Here is a 16,170-nt window from a genome sequence, read left to right as displayed (position 1 = left end):
GCACTATTCCAAACTGTGCAGCAGGACAATATGAAAAATATTGTACTCATGGCAATATGAACAAAAATCCATACTGACTAGGATGAGACACTTACATTCATCTTCATTTCTGAACCCAGCCAAAATAGGAAGATACACGGCATAAAGAGCTGACAGGCTACTGCATTATCTAATCTTTACAAAGAGTATTTGTGTTAGCCATACAGCTTAATTTAGGAAAGTTTGATTTTCCTTTACCCACACCCATTCCCCTGCTAACACTTTATTCAAGGAATCAATTAGGCCTTGATCAACCATTGATCAAGAGTTCCCAGTGGGGAGCCCTAATGCATTTTATCTGCAGTTATCGTTCCTAAGTAACACCTATTTCTGAGCATGCACTTAATTCTTTCCATCAATACTGTGCTATCCTTCAACAGCCCATTAATAGCATTTTGGAGGTGCACTTTCAATGAAATCCTCCTTTGACAAATGAATTAGTGAAACTATCGGGATTTCCTTTGGTGTATTTTCTTTTTTCAGCCACACAGGCAAATTAATTCCATCCCCCTCAAGTCCTCCTGCCTTAGAAAAGGTTAAAGTGATGTGTTGGAGTTCAAGATACTAAATGGAAAGCTGTTCAGAACAAATAGAAAGAGATAACCAATAATGCTTTAAAGCAAACATTCATTATTTTTCACTAAATTCCCTATGGAGTGAAAGATGTGATGCATCTTCACAATCTCCAGCATTTTTCACTGTCATTAGCATTTCCCTAGCAATATTTCTTTCAAAGGAAAGACACAAAAGGTGCATATCAACTTTGACAAGACTTCAGTACATGATTAAGTCAGTCATATGGATTTAAGCATGCACTTAAGTTATCTGCCGAATAGGGACAGATTTAAACCTATGCCTGAATGCGTTGCTGAAAAGAAGCCCAAACGAATTGGTTATAATTAAATTCTTTTGATGAAATTTCTGCAACTCCCTCTTGTGTGGCACCAGTACTGAAATGCTAATAAACTAGTTAAAATTAAGCTTATTACCAAGTAAAATAAACCATAGGGACATTTCTGACTTTTCTTATTTTATATCACTGTTTATATAACATTATTTTGCATTAGAGGAATAAAATACTTGACGAGGCTAACGCATCAGCCTCACAGAGCAGTACCTGCAGTGCATCTCCCACCCAGGAGACAATCTATAGATTCCTCCACACCCACCTGCCACGCTACTCCTCTTTACTTGAGAAATAGCTTTTAGCTGTGTCAGCACTTCCGCAACCCCCAGCTCCAGAACACTGCCAGAGAGATCCTACATGGCAGAAACTGCTTCATGTCTGGAGAGCTCTTTGAACAAAACACACGGAACTCTAACTGAAAACCAAAGCATTAACAGACAGGCTGCTCAGGAACCACTGCACACACCCCCCAGGACTTGCATGCTCTGAAGCACGTCATGTTAACGCAGCACATCGCCCAGAAATACCACGGAGCGTTAAAAATGCCTTGTCCTCTTGAGAGACTCCTGCCTGCCGACCAGCGCAGACTCTGCCCACACAGCTATTGTTCTGAAAGCCTCCCAGCCTCGCGCTGCGGCGCGAACAGCTATGTTCACTGGGCCAAAGGAGGTAAGGGACCCAATGTTTCTATCACCACTCCAAAATTCCAACAGTAAGGAGTTTTAAAGCGTATGACAGCAGGACAGCGTAGGCAAAGCCGAACGCCAATGAAGAAGCATGGGTGGAAAAGGCAGGCCACGGACTGAAGAGTGGTGCAGAGTGACCACCCTGGCAGTTCTGCAGGACCTTCCAAAGTCTGTTGTTTACCACCTGTGAACTGCATACAGTTTGGATGATCTTGTCCCTTCACTTCAGCCTCCATTTCTACATTTTCAAAAAGATGAACATCCGTGTGTGGGCCTCAGACAGCGCCACACGCCAGGCTGCCTAGGAGCACGGGGATTGTGTTACCTGAGCAGACAGCCTGCTCTGCTGAAGCTCCATCAGAGACATTTCTGGGAGCAAGGGCTCTTGAGTGCAGCAGGTGGAAGAGATTCAGTTTTTCCACTTTGTCTTTAAAGTCAAATGTGAAAGAGGTTGTGAAAACTGAGCTGTACTCAAAGTGATACCCACTACATTCCAGTCTGCTGCCTCTAATCTGTATGGGACCAGGCAAAATATCAATCAGGAATCACAATAATTTGTAAAATGTTTTGAGAAACAAAGCAAGAAATGCATCAATCTACAGACCATATTTTTTATAAGCTAGCAGTAAAAGTTATAGAGGAACTCATTACAATTTACTGCGACACGGAAAACAAGAGCATTTTCACACATCGCATGAAAAACAAAAGTAGCCATTATTTTTCAATCCTCTACCATTCTGAAGGACATTTTCAACACAGCTAAGCAGGCATGGAATTTAGGCTGTAATTTTCACAGGGATCCCAAGTGAGTTAATGGCCCAGTCTTTATTGAAAATTCTGGTCTTAACGTTGAGTTGCCAATAGCAGTAACTGCTCCCATAATCAAGTATCAGTCAGTGATCCTTCAGTGCTTTCGTTCCTTAAACCGGCTTGTGTTACTCAGTTTGACAATTCAAAAATAAGAGGAAAAAAAACCCTGCATTATGGTGGTTTACTTATATTCTTCCATTTGTGGGCATTAAACAGCAGCACCATAGCTCTGCCCATAAATCAGAAAAAATGCAGACATCTGAACAAACAAACCTAGGGAAAAAATGATGTATAACAGCTGCAGAAAAGTAAATACGGATATTTTTTTTCTGTGCCTCCAGGAGAATCATCATAAAAATAAATACAGATGCTAAAACCAGAAGGATTATACAAGTTAGAACTGGTACAAGACTATGCATTTTATTAGCATAATTTATATTCTAACTGGGTCCAATCTGGTGTTGAGAAATAGAAGGAGTATCCAGCTTCTGACAGGATAGGGCCCTGCTGCCTTCTCTTTATCACAATAAAATTAAAGTTAACCCTGTCAGTACTCCACAATCTCATGTCTGTACATGTACAATTCTTCCCAGGATAAAATGGGGACTTATAGAGCCCCACACAGAAATGATCAACTTACACAACTGTCAAATGCTGCCCTGTATTAATGGAATCAAAATAAAACTTATAAAAGAGAATATTCAAGCTATAGACGGGTGGCCATTCACATAACCATTCACATGATTCCAGCGATGTCACTGGAGTTTGGACTGCTTCAAATGGGAGGCACAAATTTAGCCTGAAAAAATAGTGCTGTCACAGTGATAACAACCCACCTTAGTTCTCATGATCACACAAACTCCATTCAGTACCACATCTCTCGGGCTGATATTTCTGCCCTCAAAAAAATAAAAAGCTACACTTTGGGAACTTGCATGTGAACATGCGCAAACACCAGCAGGAGCTTCCAAGTCCCTTGGGTGCCCACTTTGAGCTGAAGACAGCCTACGAACCAGTCACTCTGCTGCTTTGAGAACAGCCAGGACAAAATAAGAGTGCTATATATTTCCCCTGACAACCATCCTGTAGGAATGCACTTCCTCATCCTATTCCCCCAGAGCCCACATTTTGCTTCTGCAGAAGTCAAGGGATTCGTATCTTGCACTGTAACCAGCCAGGACAGTTGGAGGAACAGTGAACAAGGTGTGAGCTCAGGCCCTGCCAAAGACACCCACAGTGCAGCTCCAAGAAGCGAGCCATTACCCCTTTTCCTTCGTATACTACGTACTCCTGAGCTTTCTCCAAGCCCTTCTCTCGTTATAACATCTTACCAAAGAGCCAGTTCGCAGAAAGAGTTGTAAAGTCCAGGGCAGCTGTCTCATGAGATCAAGACAAACATTTCTCCACCAAGAGAAGGGAAGACAACATTCTATTCTAGGGCATGGGATCAAGCTGGCTGTTTAAAAGCTCAGTGAGGCTGCTGTCAAATCACTAGAACTAGAAACAGAGGCAATTTTGGGGCTTCTCCCAAGCTGATGAATGAGAAGGGGTCAGTCTAGGCTGCCCTAAGTCCCAGAAGCCTGTCCTGTCCACCTCCACAGCTGCATGCTCTTCTGCAGCAAAAGAATAAAAGTGCTGTGCCAAAAACCTATCTGTGAAACGTCTGTGAAGAACTTTTGCCTTGATGCTTTCTAATAACTAACATGCTACTAAAGCAACAGCCCCAGCAATGGACACAGAGAGAATGCTTCACAGCTTGGGAGCCCGTGTGCCACGTCCACATGCACCTGGATGCACACCCACCCTGTGGCTGACACCGTGCTGCCAGCACCAGCTTGCTACTGCACCCGCGGCACAGCAGAAGGAACCAAGTGGTCATCGTTCACCGGACAAGTGCCCTGAAGTCAGCTGCAACACTCAGCCCTGCTGTCGGCACGGCTCAGACTCTCGTGTCCCTTGCAATCAACCAAAACACCGAGAGCCCTAAATTTAGGATCGGCCCCAGCTGCCCGCAGTCTTGGGCACTCTCACCTCCTGCTGTGCCACGTAAATAGGGCAAAATCACTGCCCTGCTTCATGGAGAGCGTTCATTAAACTTGGTAGCAGGTGACAAAGTGTCCACTCCAAAGTCCTTCCACTTGACAAAACAGGAGTGAACAAAAACTACAAGGGAATCCATTATTCAACTTCTTCTCAGGACAGAAACAGGAAACAATGATTGGTTCCCATTTTACCCTGGGAAGAACTTTACATGTACAGACACTCCTAATGAACAGAAGGCTGCCAAGTACTTGAAAAAACTGCTGATTTCACATATATACATACATAAACATATATAGATGAATGATACAGGAGCCCTCAAAGTCTTACTCTGCAGAGTCCTTTTCTGCTTTTGCACACAAAATTCATGTTACTTTCTTCTGATGTGCAAGCGTTAGTGCAGATTGTTCCTTCACGGATATTCCAAGGAACTGCATTAACTGTATTACTGTGGTGGACTCGTCTGGATTAGCTACTTCCCACACCAGTGTGCACGGCAATACTGCTCTTTGCATCAGGAAAGCCAGCAGCCAAATACCAAGCGTGCTGTATGAAAACTTTAGTTTTAGGCTGTTCCTGTTTTATTTATTCTGTAGGCAGGACTGTAAGTGCAACAGAGATAAACTATTGATTTCCTCAGTACAACATCATGGATTTAAAGTCATACAGAAACATTAAAAGCCTCAAATTTGATCATCCACAGTACACTGAATACAGAAATTTCTTAACTCAGTAAAACTGCACTTGAACTGGAGCCCATCTTCTAGACTCTGTTTTGATCTTACAGACAACTGTAGTCTACCTCCTGCACCAACCTACAGTATGTGACACAGAGGAAAGTCAAATTTCCTAATTTCTTTAAGAGCAAATAAAAACCACTGCAAACCAACAGGCTGAAGGAGGGAGAGAATCCTTCCCGACACTTTTTCACTATTTTTACCTCTGAAGAGTGAGGACCAACATTCTCTGTGACACACTTGTCAATGAAGCAGCGCTGACTGCTTTGCAAATAAAAAAGTTTCATTGCTTTTTATTTTCCTCCTTACCCACACATTTATTGAACTAGCAGCTTCAATAACAGCCAACAACAGGGAATTCTACAAGATGACATGGAGCATAAGAAACATTTAGCTTTTAAACCTTCTCCTTAATATTTTCAAGTGTTTCTTCTGTGTTCAGGACAGGTCTTCAGTACGTCATTATTTTAGAAATTGCTATAATGTCTTTTCTTAAGATCTCTTAAGCAGAGGATCTCTCCTTTCCCAAGCTGAATTAGGGTACTCTCCATAATCCCTCTTCATGACTGCTCTCCCACCTTTCTAGTGCTTCTAATCGTTTTTGTAACCAAAACTCAATATTAAATTCACAGCGAGGGGAGTCTGTCAATTTATACAATGACATGATAGTATTTTCTAACTGATTCTCTTTCTAAATATAGCCAAGTGTTGTATTTGGGATTTGGAGGCCCATTGCATATTAAGTAGATGCCTTTATTAAGCTGCCACGTATGACGAGTAGATCTTTCTCCCAAGAGGTTACAAGTAATTCAGAATCCAATAATGCACACAAGTAATTTTAAATTGCCCCTTCTACTTTAATTACCTTGCAAGTTAATTCCATGTTCCAGCTACAGCATGCTGTTCAGCAACCCAGCTCTCTTCAGTCCTTCAGAAGTGCACCTGACAATCACTCACAGTGTTCATTAACCAATTCAGAGCCTTTCTAGAAAGTAATATTGACATCTTATCCACTCCTGGTTATTGCTAAACATACTGAATATAACTAGGCCTACTGTTAATCTTCATTTTATTTTGATACTTCACGTAGTTATTTTTTATTTTTATTTATGTTTTGCTATTTCGTCTTTTCATTCCAGAGGCAGCTGTTTATTGGTCACATACCTGATGACTGTTAATTCATGGCAAAATTTTGCCACCTACCCTGCGATTTGCAAGCTTCCTTAGTCTTCAGTTGAAAAGAGACTTTGACAATTTTGATTGAATAGGCAGGTTACGCACAATTATGCCCTTGTTTTGGGTTTATTCACGTAAGATTAATTTTTTTCCCAAGAAAAATTGTTTTAAGGATAAAGATAATTCCAACAGGCAATCTTGCCCTCACAACAGAAATACAAAGTAAGCACAGGAACAAAGGCCAGACATAACTAAAATCTGAAACCACAAACAAAAGCTTTGTGTATTAAACTCTTACACACTCACCTTGGCTTTCCACTCGGATCTGAGTACACGTGCGCTGCAAGGAGCAACTTGGAAAGACAACAACTGGTGTGCCTTTGCCTGTGCTACAGACACCTCCCTTGTAACAACATTAACGTGGCTATTAAATTGTAACCGTGTGTTTTAAACGTTCCGATGGGTGTCTCTTCCTACATATTCCTAGGAAGGCTTGTTGGCTTCTTCGCTTTTTTTTTTTTTGGGGGGGGGGGTTCTGGTGTTTTGACTTTTTTTTTTTTAATGGCAGATACACTTGGCAATATCTGCGACCTTGAGTTGTACACACAAGCAAGCAAGAGCCCTGTCCTGCAAGGCTGTTTATGCATTCTGAGAGAGCTCCTTCTGAGAGGGGTGTCTCAAGGAAGACAGGAGCATGATGTGCATACCAAGCCAAGTGCTTCATGATTTATTTATAGGGAAAAGGGGCATAAAAATCTGCTGAAGAGGAAAGAAAAATGAAGAATCTGACTCACCTTGTCGGTGTAGACGAAGAACAGAATCACAACAGTGAGCTCCAACAGAAATATAATTAACAGCATGATAAAAAACTGTCAAGAGAAGAAGGGACAGGGGGAAAAAACAAAAAGCGAAACCCATCAATATCTATTTCAGCTTTCTGGATGCACAGTAAGTACATTCAGCAGATCATGCAGAACGGGGAGTGGGAGTCACACAGGCAGCATGACGCGAAGCTGCTGTGTGAGAGCAGAACAGAAGGCACGCAACATGCAGCAACTGAAAAAGCAGGTGAAGGACTAGTCAGGAAACACAACGATATCTGGGCATCCGTATGGCTCATTTATATCACTGATTTCAGTGGAACAGCATAAAACCCCCCAAAGACCTGCCCCCCCAGCAGGCCAGTGCCCAGTTTAACAGTGGCCCGACTCTTCCCGGGCCGGGTTTTCTTTATTTTTTTCCCCCTCAGATCTTTCCAACTAACAAGATACCAGTGAAACCCACAGCTTAGACTTCCCAATGCAAGAGAAGGTAGCCTGGTCCATAAACCATGAAGCCACAGCTCCTTTCAAGCAGAATTGTGGGAACAGCGAAAGGTACACCGAAGAGCTTGTATACCAACCAAGTCAGCTTTACGAGTGGTTTCAGGTAGCTACAAAAATCACCCATGGGTTTCCACTGAAAGGGACTGATTTGTACTGAAGACATCAAAGAAAAGTCAATTCATCTCTTTTTCTCCTGACAAGCCACGAACTGTCTAAAACCCAATAGTCAAAAGCTCAAAGGAGTGGATAAAAAACTTTTAACACAGGGATTTCAGGTAGATTCTCTAAAGCCCTCAGCTCTGATCGACTTCAGCAAGAGGAACTGTTGGCAATGCCCAGTACTTCTGCAAAACCACGTCTCCTGCTTTTTGTTAAGATGCTGGATAGGTCTGCAGCAGCGTCATCACAGCGGCTGCACGGACTTTACAACAAGCGCTATCACAGCATTAAATGAAACTGAGTTTTGCAAAGATGGGTAAAGGAAAGAGTGATTTTTGGAAACTTTTCAGGCTCAGGCAAGGTCCTACTGCCTGTAACACAAACACCATATACTCAGCAACCTGCAAGGCTGGAATTCTAACACTGAGCAACACTGACTTAATTGAAATCCTATCCCCAAGAGAAAAAAAACAGCTACCGTCCCTTTAGCTTCAACCACAAGGCTGCAAACCTATGAAAGTTTAATAGCTACAAAACCTTATCAAAGCTTCATCACTGCCTGGCAAGTCAAAACCAAACCTCTGAACCTACGGATTTCTGTGACTGAATGGAGGGCAATAGGTCAAGAAGGGGAAAATATCTTTCTCCACTAGTACAATTACACTGTCTGCAGAACTCATGACATCTTGCCCTGCGAGTCTTAAATTAAAGTTTATTTTCGAATCTTCATCACTAGTATCTTCACACCTGCCTGACGCTAATACTGGATCCTATTACTGCCCAGTTTTGAATCATAGAACTCATTCACACTCATGATCCAAGCTGATTTCCATATCATTACCATCCAACACTGACCTTCTGTATGGCTTTGCAAAACTGCCTTGGAGCAGCTTTTTTTTCACATTTACAATTTCAGCCTGCTGCACAGCATTAAACAAAACTGGACAAAGCGTATCACTCTCTGCAAAGATGCACAGACCCTTCACTGTATTTTGTTTGGCTGTGGGGTACTTTTTTGCTCATCCATTAAGTATAGCTTTTCAAAAACGTGCATGTGAACACCGCTGTCTCCCTGTCAAATTCACTGGCATAGCCTGAATTGCATTAGGCAATTTCTATAATAAAGGGAGGACTTGTACCCATCATAAACAGTGATCAGCATTTCCAAGCATAGGACCCCATTTTCATCAGCTTATGATTTTGCCAAATCTTAATTGTCTATGCTTATATATTCTGAGCTTGTTTCTGTCTAAAGGATAAAAGCTTTTGGAAGAACTTCAAAAATAGCACTTCAATTACTTCTAAGAATGAAGCAGGGCAAAGTATGTTATTCCGCCCAGGTTACATTTCTGGTGGCTTCATTTGAAATCCTCTCACACTCTGGTGTTTCAAGGATCCGAAACAAAGCCTGGCTCCATTTGAGGCACGTGCCTTTTGTCCTACCCAACTATGAGTGGATTTTTGTGGAGAAGTTATTAGCCTTCAAAAAACTGCATTTCACACCTCCAGTAAAGGTGAGAGGGCTCAGCAGCTAAAACCTTCAAAGTCTACAACCACAAAAAGCCTACTCACACCTTTCCTGCAGCTTATGTGTGACCAGACAACTAGCACACCGGCCCACAAAGCACCTTCACCGCTCCTGTGGCACCCACACACACCCACAATGCCCTTCTGCCGTCCCCTCAGAGTTGATGGCCTCCAGTCCCACTTCACAGGACATGACCTGGAGCAGTGGGTCCGACAAGGAACCGGAGTAAAATTCAGGGACCTGTTATTCCTGTCCTCTCAAGAAAGCTTTTCCTGCCTTCTCTGCACTCATGTGAAGCCAGTACAGATGAAGCCAGGGAATGATTTTGCAGAATAAACAGGAGCCTGAGGAAGGAAGGTTTTAACAGCAAATGGGAAATGGTTTGGTTTAGGATACGGTAATGGGTCTGCCTGAGATGCAGCCCTTATCGCGCTGCGCAGTGGTAGCTGGATAACACACCAGTGTTTTGACTGCTGCTGAGCAGGGCTCACACAGCACCAAGGCTGCTTCCCCAATATTTCCCCAGTAGGCTGGGGGTGGGTAAAAACTTGGGAGGGGCTAGAGCCAGGACAGCTGACCCGGACTGTCCAAAGGGATATTCCATCCCACATGACGTCTGCTCAGCAATATAAGCTGGGGAAGAAGGGGGGGACATTCATTTCGTGTTTGTCATCTGGAGCAAGCACTACGCGTACCGGATCCCTGCTTCCCAGGAAGTGGCTGGACATCATCTGCTGATGGGAAGTAGAGAATAAGATCCTTTGTTTTGCCTTTGCTTCCACGTGCGGCTTTTGCTTCATTAAACTGTCTTTACCTGACTCACGTGCCTGTTGTTATGTTTTCTCTCCCCTGTCCAGCTGAGGGGGTGAGAGTGATAAGAGTGGCTTTGGTGGGTACCTGGCATGTGGCCAGGGCCAAAGCACCAGAGATATGATCTGGCTACCAGTTTTAGAGAAACTGGACCTCCTGGCAGTAGCTGATTGGGGCAGGAGACAACAGAGAAAAAAACAAGGCCTGCGCAGCGGCAGGGGACGCATATGGATACCCAGGAGGGGCTGTGCCTTTGAGAGGATGACAGCTTGTGGAAGACCCTGTGCTGGAGTCGTGGGAAAAAAAGAGACAAAAGTGGCAGAGAAAGGAAAGCACCCCACACTGACGGCCATGACTGAGATGTGCGGGGAGCAGGCTGGAGAGTGGCAAGGGGGCACGAAGGGGTCTGGAGGGAAGCTGAGGTGTTTTCTCAACTGGGTAATTGTCATTATTTCTCAACATCAGAACCAGTAATTCAAAGTTTATCTTAACTGGAATAAATTAAGTGAAATTTCATGACTCGAGAGTGTTTTGCCCTGCAACACCAAGTCATACAACTCTGTTAAACCCCTCCCTTAGGGCTGGAGCAGGCAGCTGCTGTTGCCAGCTGTGCCGCTGTGTCCAGCAGCAGAAGGCTGCGGGTGGATCTTCTGGCGAGACCATGATGGTGATCCTGCCTTCTTCAGTTCGTTCTACAGAAATAAGTATGACGTTGCCATCATAAGAGATACCAAAATTGTGTAGTCAAGCACTCAGAATTTAGGACATCTCAGAATAAGAGTCCTCTCAGTGGTGGTTATGTACATGTGTCTTTCCCTACAACAGGCTCAGAGGTTCCTCCAAGCTATTACTGGTGGGAATCTGGTTTCATGTACTGCAGATTTTGGAAGTCATACAGTGAACCAAAATTCATGTACACTGTTCAGAAAGTCAAAACCTAGATAAGTAGGATTATGCTTTTTCCTCATAGAAAAATGGGTTTGTTTTTAAATAAAATCTCTAGTTTTCTCTTTCTTACTATTTGCATTCATTGACAAAAAGTACACTGTTATATCACAGATAACTAACACATATTAGTAATCCCACCGTGTGCAGACAGCAGAGACACCCGCTGTACCTTTCATCGCAAAGGTAAATTAGGTGAGGTAAACCTCAAGGTGGAGGGTTCAAATTCACCACCTAGTAAAAGGTACAAGCACTTACAGGTCAGCACATTTATCATCCCCCTCTAAAGGAGAACCCTATCTGAACCCAAACCAACATGTCAGAAAGTAAAAATGGAGGGTTCAGGCTGAGCTGGCTGCAAAGCACAGCCTGCACACTTCAGCATATTTTCTGATCCACTAAAGCGTGTGCATGGACGCATGCACAACCTGCTCCTCTATTCCCATAGCACTTTCCAACAAAAGTTCACTTTCAGTTCCATCCTCAGTATCATCCGAAAGGGAATGATGCCCAGTCTGGGGCCAGAACCAGCTTGGCATATCCCGTTCAAATTGAAAAGGAAGAAACATGAGCCCGCTGAAGGCTGCCAGCACCTAAACCTCCACCACACCTGCTGCAAACTCTCACAGCTCCTTTTCAAATGAGTTCTCTCACTGTGGTGATAAATACATAGAAGAATAAAAATGTGTTTTGCTTTGGTTCACTGGGGCTGCAGGCTGTTGGTATAATGAAGATTTATGCATGGAGAAACAACAATCCCGAAGCAAAGCATTCATGTAAAACTCCATAAAAAAAAGATTAATCGGACCTTGTACAGAGAGAGGCTTTACCATACTACTTGTCAATAGTGGGATGAAACCCAGTAGAGGTTCACTGGACAGGTACCTACTGCACAGCTTTCCATAAATTACACCTGAAATAACCCCACAGAAGTTTTGATGAGAAGGGAGGTAAGGTGACGCCTTTCCGTCTAGCTACCACTGCTGATTTCCAACCCTTACAAAAACGAAGGCCAGTTTCTCAGCAGTTACCTGCATATTCTACAAAGCCCTTGACTTTCCCACAGGTTCCCATTTAGGAAGTAGAGAAAAGGAAGTGTGCAATTGCTATCAAGCCTACTTCATAGCTACACATCACCCTCCTGATGTCAGAGAGAGAAAAATCTATTGGAGAAGAGGTCCCAGCTTCCAACTCCATCCCCATTGGAGCCGTACTAGGCTTTTGACCCACTAGTTCCAGTTCCCTTCATCCAGCCTCTTACTATCAGTAGGAGAATCAAGAACTGTTCCCTATGGACATCATTTAATGCATGTCTCCATCACAGCTCACAAAGGCACAGAGCAACAAGTTAATTATATTTTCTTCCCAAACCAACAAGATTCTCTGGTTTCTCAAATGTTACAGACACTTGCCTCTCTGCATGATGGCTGAGCATCACACACTAATACAAAGGATTGGGTCTTTCACTTCCCCACTGCCTCTCCTTCCCAAATATTCTCAGTACTTCTAAAATGTTGCTCAAAATACCCATCTCTCCACGTCAGGAGTAGCTGATCTTCTCATAGTCTCTCAAAGACAAAAGTGACCAAGTACAATGAAAACCAATCCGCGACCGTGTTGTTAGTCTCCTAACATTTTGCCATGAGACTCAATACGCTATAACTGATAGCAAAATCAAGAATGCTGTGTTGAGACTGATCCTTGGAGTAACGCTTTTAGTTTGATGGGAGTCCATCTCAGAAGGAAACAGTAAGATCTCAGTGTGCCAGACCCTAAACTTACCTAATGACAGCAGACAGAAGTTTCTTGCAAAGTATTATTCAAATCCTCTTCAATAAACAGCAAGAAAGTAGTAGGAAGACCCAAAAGCCAGCAGTCTCTTTGGAATAGTGACACATTCCAAAACAGTTTGTCAGGGTTTAATCCCAGCCAGGAACTAAGCACCACTCAGCCGCTCGCTCACTCCTCCTCCCCCCCCACCATCCACCATGGGATGGGGAGGAGAACTAAAAACAAGTAAAACTCATAGGTTGAGATGAGAACAGTTTAATAATTGAAATAAGAATAAAATACAATAGTAAGAAGAATAATTGTAATGCAAAGGAAGATAACAAAAAGAGAGTGAAATAAAACCCAAGCAAAGACAAGTGAGCACAATGCTCACCACCTACTGACAGCCAGTCCCCAAGCAGCAATCTGCCTCTTCTGGCCAACTCCCCCCAGTTTATACACTGGGCATGATGTCATATGGTCTGGGATATCCCTTTGGTCAGTTGGGGTCAGCTGTCCCGGCTGTGTCCCCTCCGAACTCCTTGTACCCCTCCAGCCTGCTTGCTGGCAGGGCATGAGAAGCTGAAAAATCTTTGACTTAGTATAAACACTACTTAGCAACACCTAAAACATCAGTGTGTTATCAGCATTATTCTCACAGCAGATCTAAAACACAGCACTGAAACAGCTACTAGAAAGAAAATCAACTGTATTCCAGTCAAAACCAGGACACAGTTTTAAAGTTCATGGCTTAGCAAACAATTTGCTTTGACCAAACAGCCTACAAATTAGCATAACCTACCTAAGAAACTGGGCAAATAACTTCAATAGTCAGCCTTTGCTGTGTTCTATCACATAGTGCCTACACTGTTAATCTGCCTGCAAGGGGGACAGTTAGCTTCTCTTCTCACAGAAACAATACAAAATACAGCCCATGAGCCGGTGGGATGCTCCTGGGAGAGTGCTCCAGCAAGTTGACTGCTCTTGGCCTCCAGCAGCTTCCAGGAAAAAGAGAAAAAGAACAGAAGATTTACAGGGATTCTTTCCTCTGCAACATCAACTGCAAGTTTGATACAGTCAAGCACTTTGCCTTTTAGTTAGGCTGGATCACCAAGTCCTCACTGATCAGCTTTAATTTCAGGATTACATTCCACTTCCTAATTAATAAGTACCTCAGGTAGAAGAAATTGCAGAGAATTCACTGGGCTAAAATTCTTGGTCTTCCAAGAGAGCTCTAACTTCACAGCCTGTCTGCCTGGTCCTAACACATACATATATAACTTTGGTCTTCAAGAATAGTCCAGCTCTCGCTGCTAGAGGACAGAGTTTCTCAGGATCACAGAAACGCACAGGTTGGCAATGACCTCTGGGGATCATCCAGTCCAGCCCCTTGCTTAAAAGCACACTAGATGAAGCTGTGCCCAGTCACCTTCTGAGCATCTCCAAGGATGGACAGCCATCCACAGCCTCATGGGACACCTTTTTCCAATACTTGACTATCTTCATGATAATAAAAATATTCCATCACTCTAACCGGAATTTGCCTTGTTGTAACTTGTGGCTGTTACCTCTTGTCCAATCCCTCTGAATTCTCCCAAAAGCTGTGTTTTTCTTTAGACTCTACCACAAGGTAGTTGGAGATAGGAATAAAATCTCCTCCTTGCTTTAATTTCTTAAGACAGAACAAATCCAGCTCTCTGTCCTTACACATCACGTGCCCCATAACTGTTGTGGTGGCCCTCCACTGGGCTCCTCCTGCTCTGGTATGTACATGTCTCTTCTACTGGGGAGCCCCAAATAGGGCTAAGCGCTCCAGATACAGCCTTATCTTATTCTGGAAGAAGGTGTCATTCATATTAAACTGCAGGCTCTCTACACATTTGAAAGATCTCTGCTAGTTCTGAAAAAAAAAGGAGAAGTCCTTTATTTTTGAGTTAAAAGGAAGATTACCAGACTCTGTTACTGTGCTTTAGGCCTAAACTATCTGCCAAAAGGCATTTGTTTTTGTTGATTTTTAAATTATAATTTGACATGAACAGAAATACTATCAAAAATCACATCACATCCTGCACATAACCTTCTCTGCAGGGACAGCATCTTATCTTCCACACTGAAGGTGTAAACAGTATCTCTCTTTTTTGAATAAATTAAGTTAAACCTTTACCTACAAATTCAAGGAGCTCCATTAAAGTCAAAAGAACTTAATGGATTTTATGGCAGTCACACTTTACAGAGTTGCCTGAAAACAAAGAACTTCCCTTGAATTTAATACGCTTTGTAATTTTCCTGTTCTCATAAATTATATTATTTATATTGAAATAATATCTACTAGACGGAGTGGAGATGCCTCATGACTACGGTTGGCATTGTCAAAACCTCGTTATCTCCCCTGCGGAAGTGTGGCACCCCCATGCCTAACCAAAGCAAAACGGATGCATGAACCAAAACCAAACAGATGCACAAAGTCCAGCACCAAAAAGGGGTAATGCTGTCAGAGGTCCTGAATGCTATCAACTATTGCCAAATTTACTACATATTCCACATCTTGGAAAAAATGAAGCCACCTATGGCACAAATGGCAAAATCAATGCAAGAATTCCCAGTGAGGTATTGGAAAACTGAATTCCAGGTACTGGAGAACCGCCCGTGCTTTACAGGGGTCCTGTGCCTGCTTTCAGGTACCAATGCCTGCCAGTGTCGGCTCTGGTTTTCGAAGCACAGCAATAGGAAGATAATCCCCAAGGATTTCAAAAGATTTCCCAGAATAGCTTTTTTATTACATACCGGTCTGCGGCTTCCACAGAATAAAAACTGATATGGTACAGATTTTATCAGCACTTGAAAAAGAAAAAAAAAAAACCAGCAAATTTCTTCCACTTATGAAAGCAAAAGTGTTTAATGTATCACTAGTTCTCACTAGAAGTTTGATTTAACAGAATTCCCCAAGGGGATTTTGATCCGATATATTAATAGGGAGTAGGAACATTATGAAAGGCTCGCTTAGTTTTTAAGAATTTTCTTTGATTTTCTTTTCCAAGGAACTGAGCAAGGAGAGGAGAACAGAAGAGAAAGTGCAATGGGAATTGTACTTGCATCTTAGAAATGACTTCTGCTGCAGCCTGGAAGACTTTTACAGAAAGAGACAGAGCAACGAATGAGAAACGACAGGATAGTGTCCAGACAGTAACAATAACTGAAATTACAGTCAATCAAATCCCAGTGTATTGATCTACCACAC

General features: G+C 42.9%; 1 protein-coding gene across 1 annotated transcript in view; it reads right to left on the bottom strand.

Annotated features, from left to right (window-relative positions):
- TSPAN4 (tetraspanin 4) overlaps positions 1–16,170 on the bottom strand; it is a 200,976-nt gene that overhangs the window by 42,888 nt on the left and 141,918 nt on the right. The window contains exon 3 of the mRNA XM_086472158.1: positions 7,190–7,264. Coding sequence (XP_086328284.1) covers positions 7,190–7,264 — 75 coding nt within the window. The remainder of the gene's footprint in view (positions 1–7,189; positions 7,265–16,170) is intronic.

Source organism: Leptosomus discolor, chromosome 12, assembly GCF_034619465.1.
Source record: "Leptosomus discolor isolate bLepDis1 chromosome 12, bLepDis1.hap2, whole genome shotgun sequence".
In the NCBI taxonomy this organism is placed as follows: domain Eukaryota; kingdom Metazoa; phylum Chordata; class Aves; order Leptosomiformes; family Leptosomidae; genus Leptosomus; species Leptosomus discolor.
The sequence above is the reverse complement of the archived record's forward strand: the minus strand, read 5'-3'. Positions and strand labels throughout refer to the sequence as shown.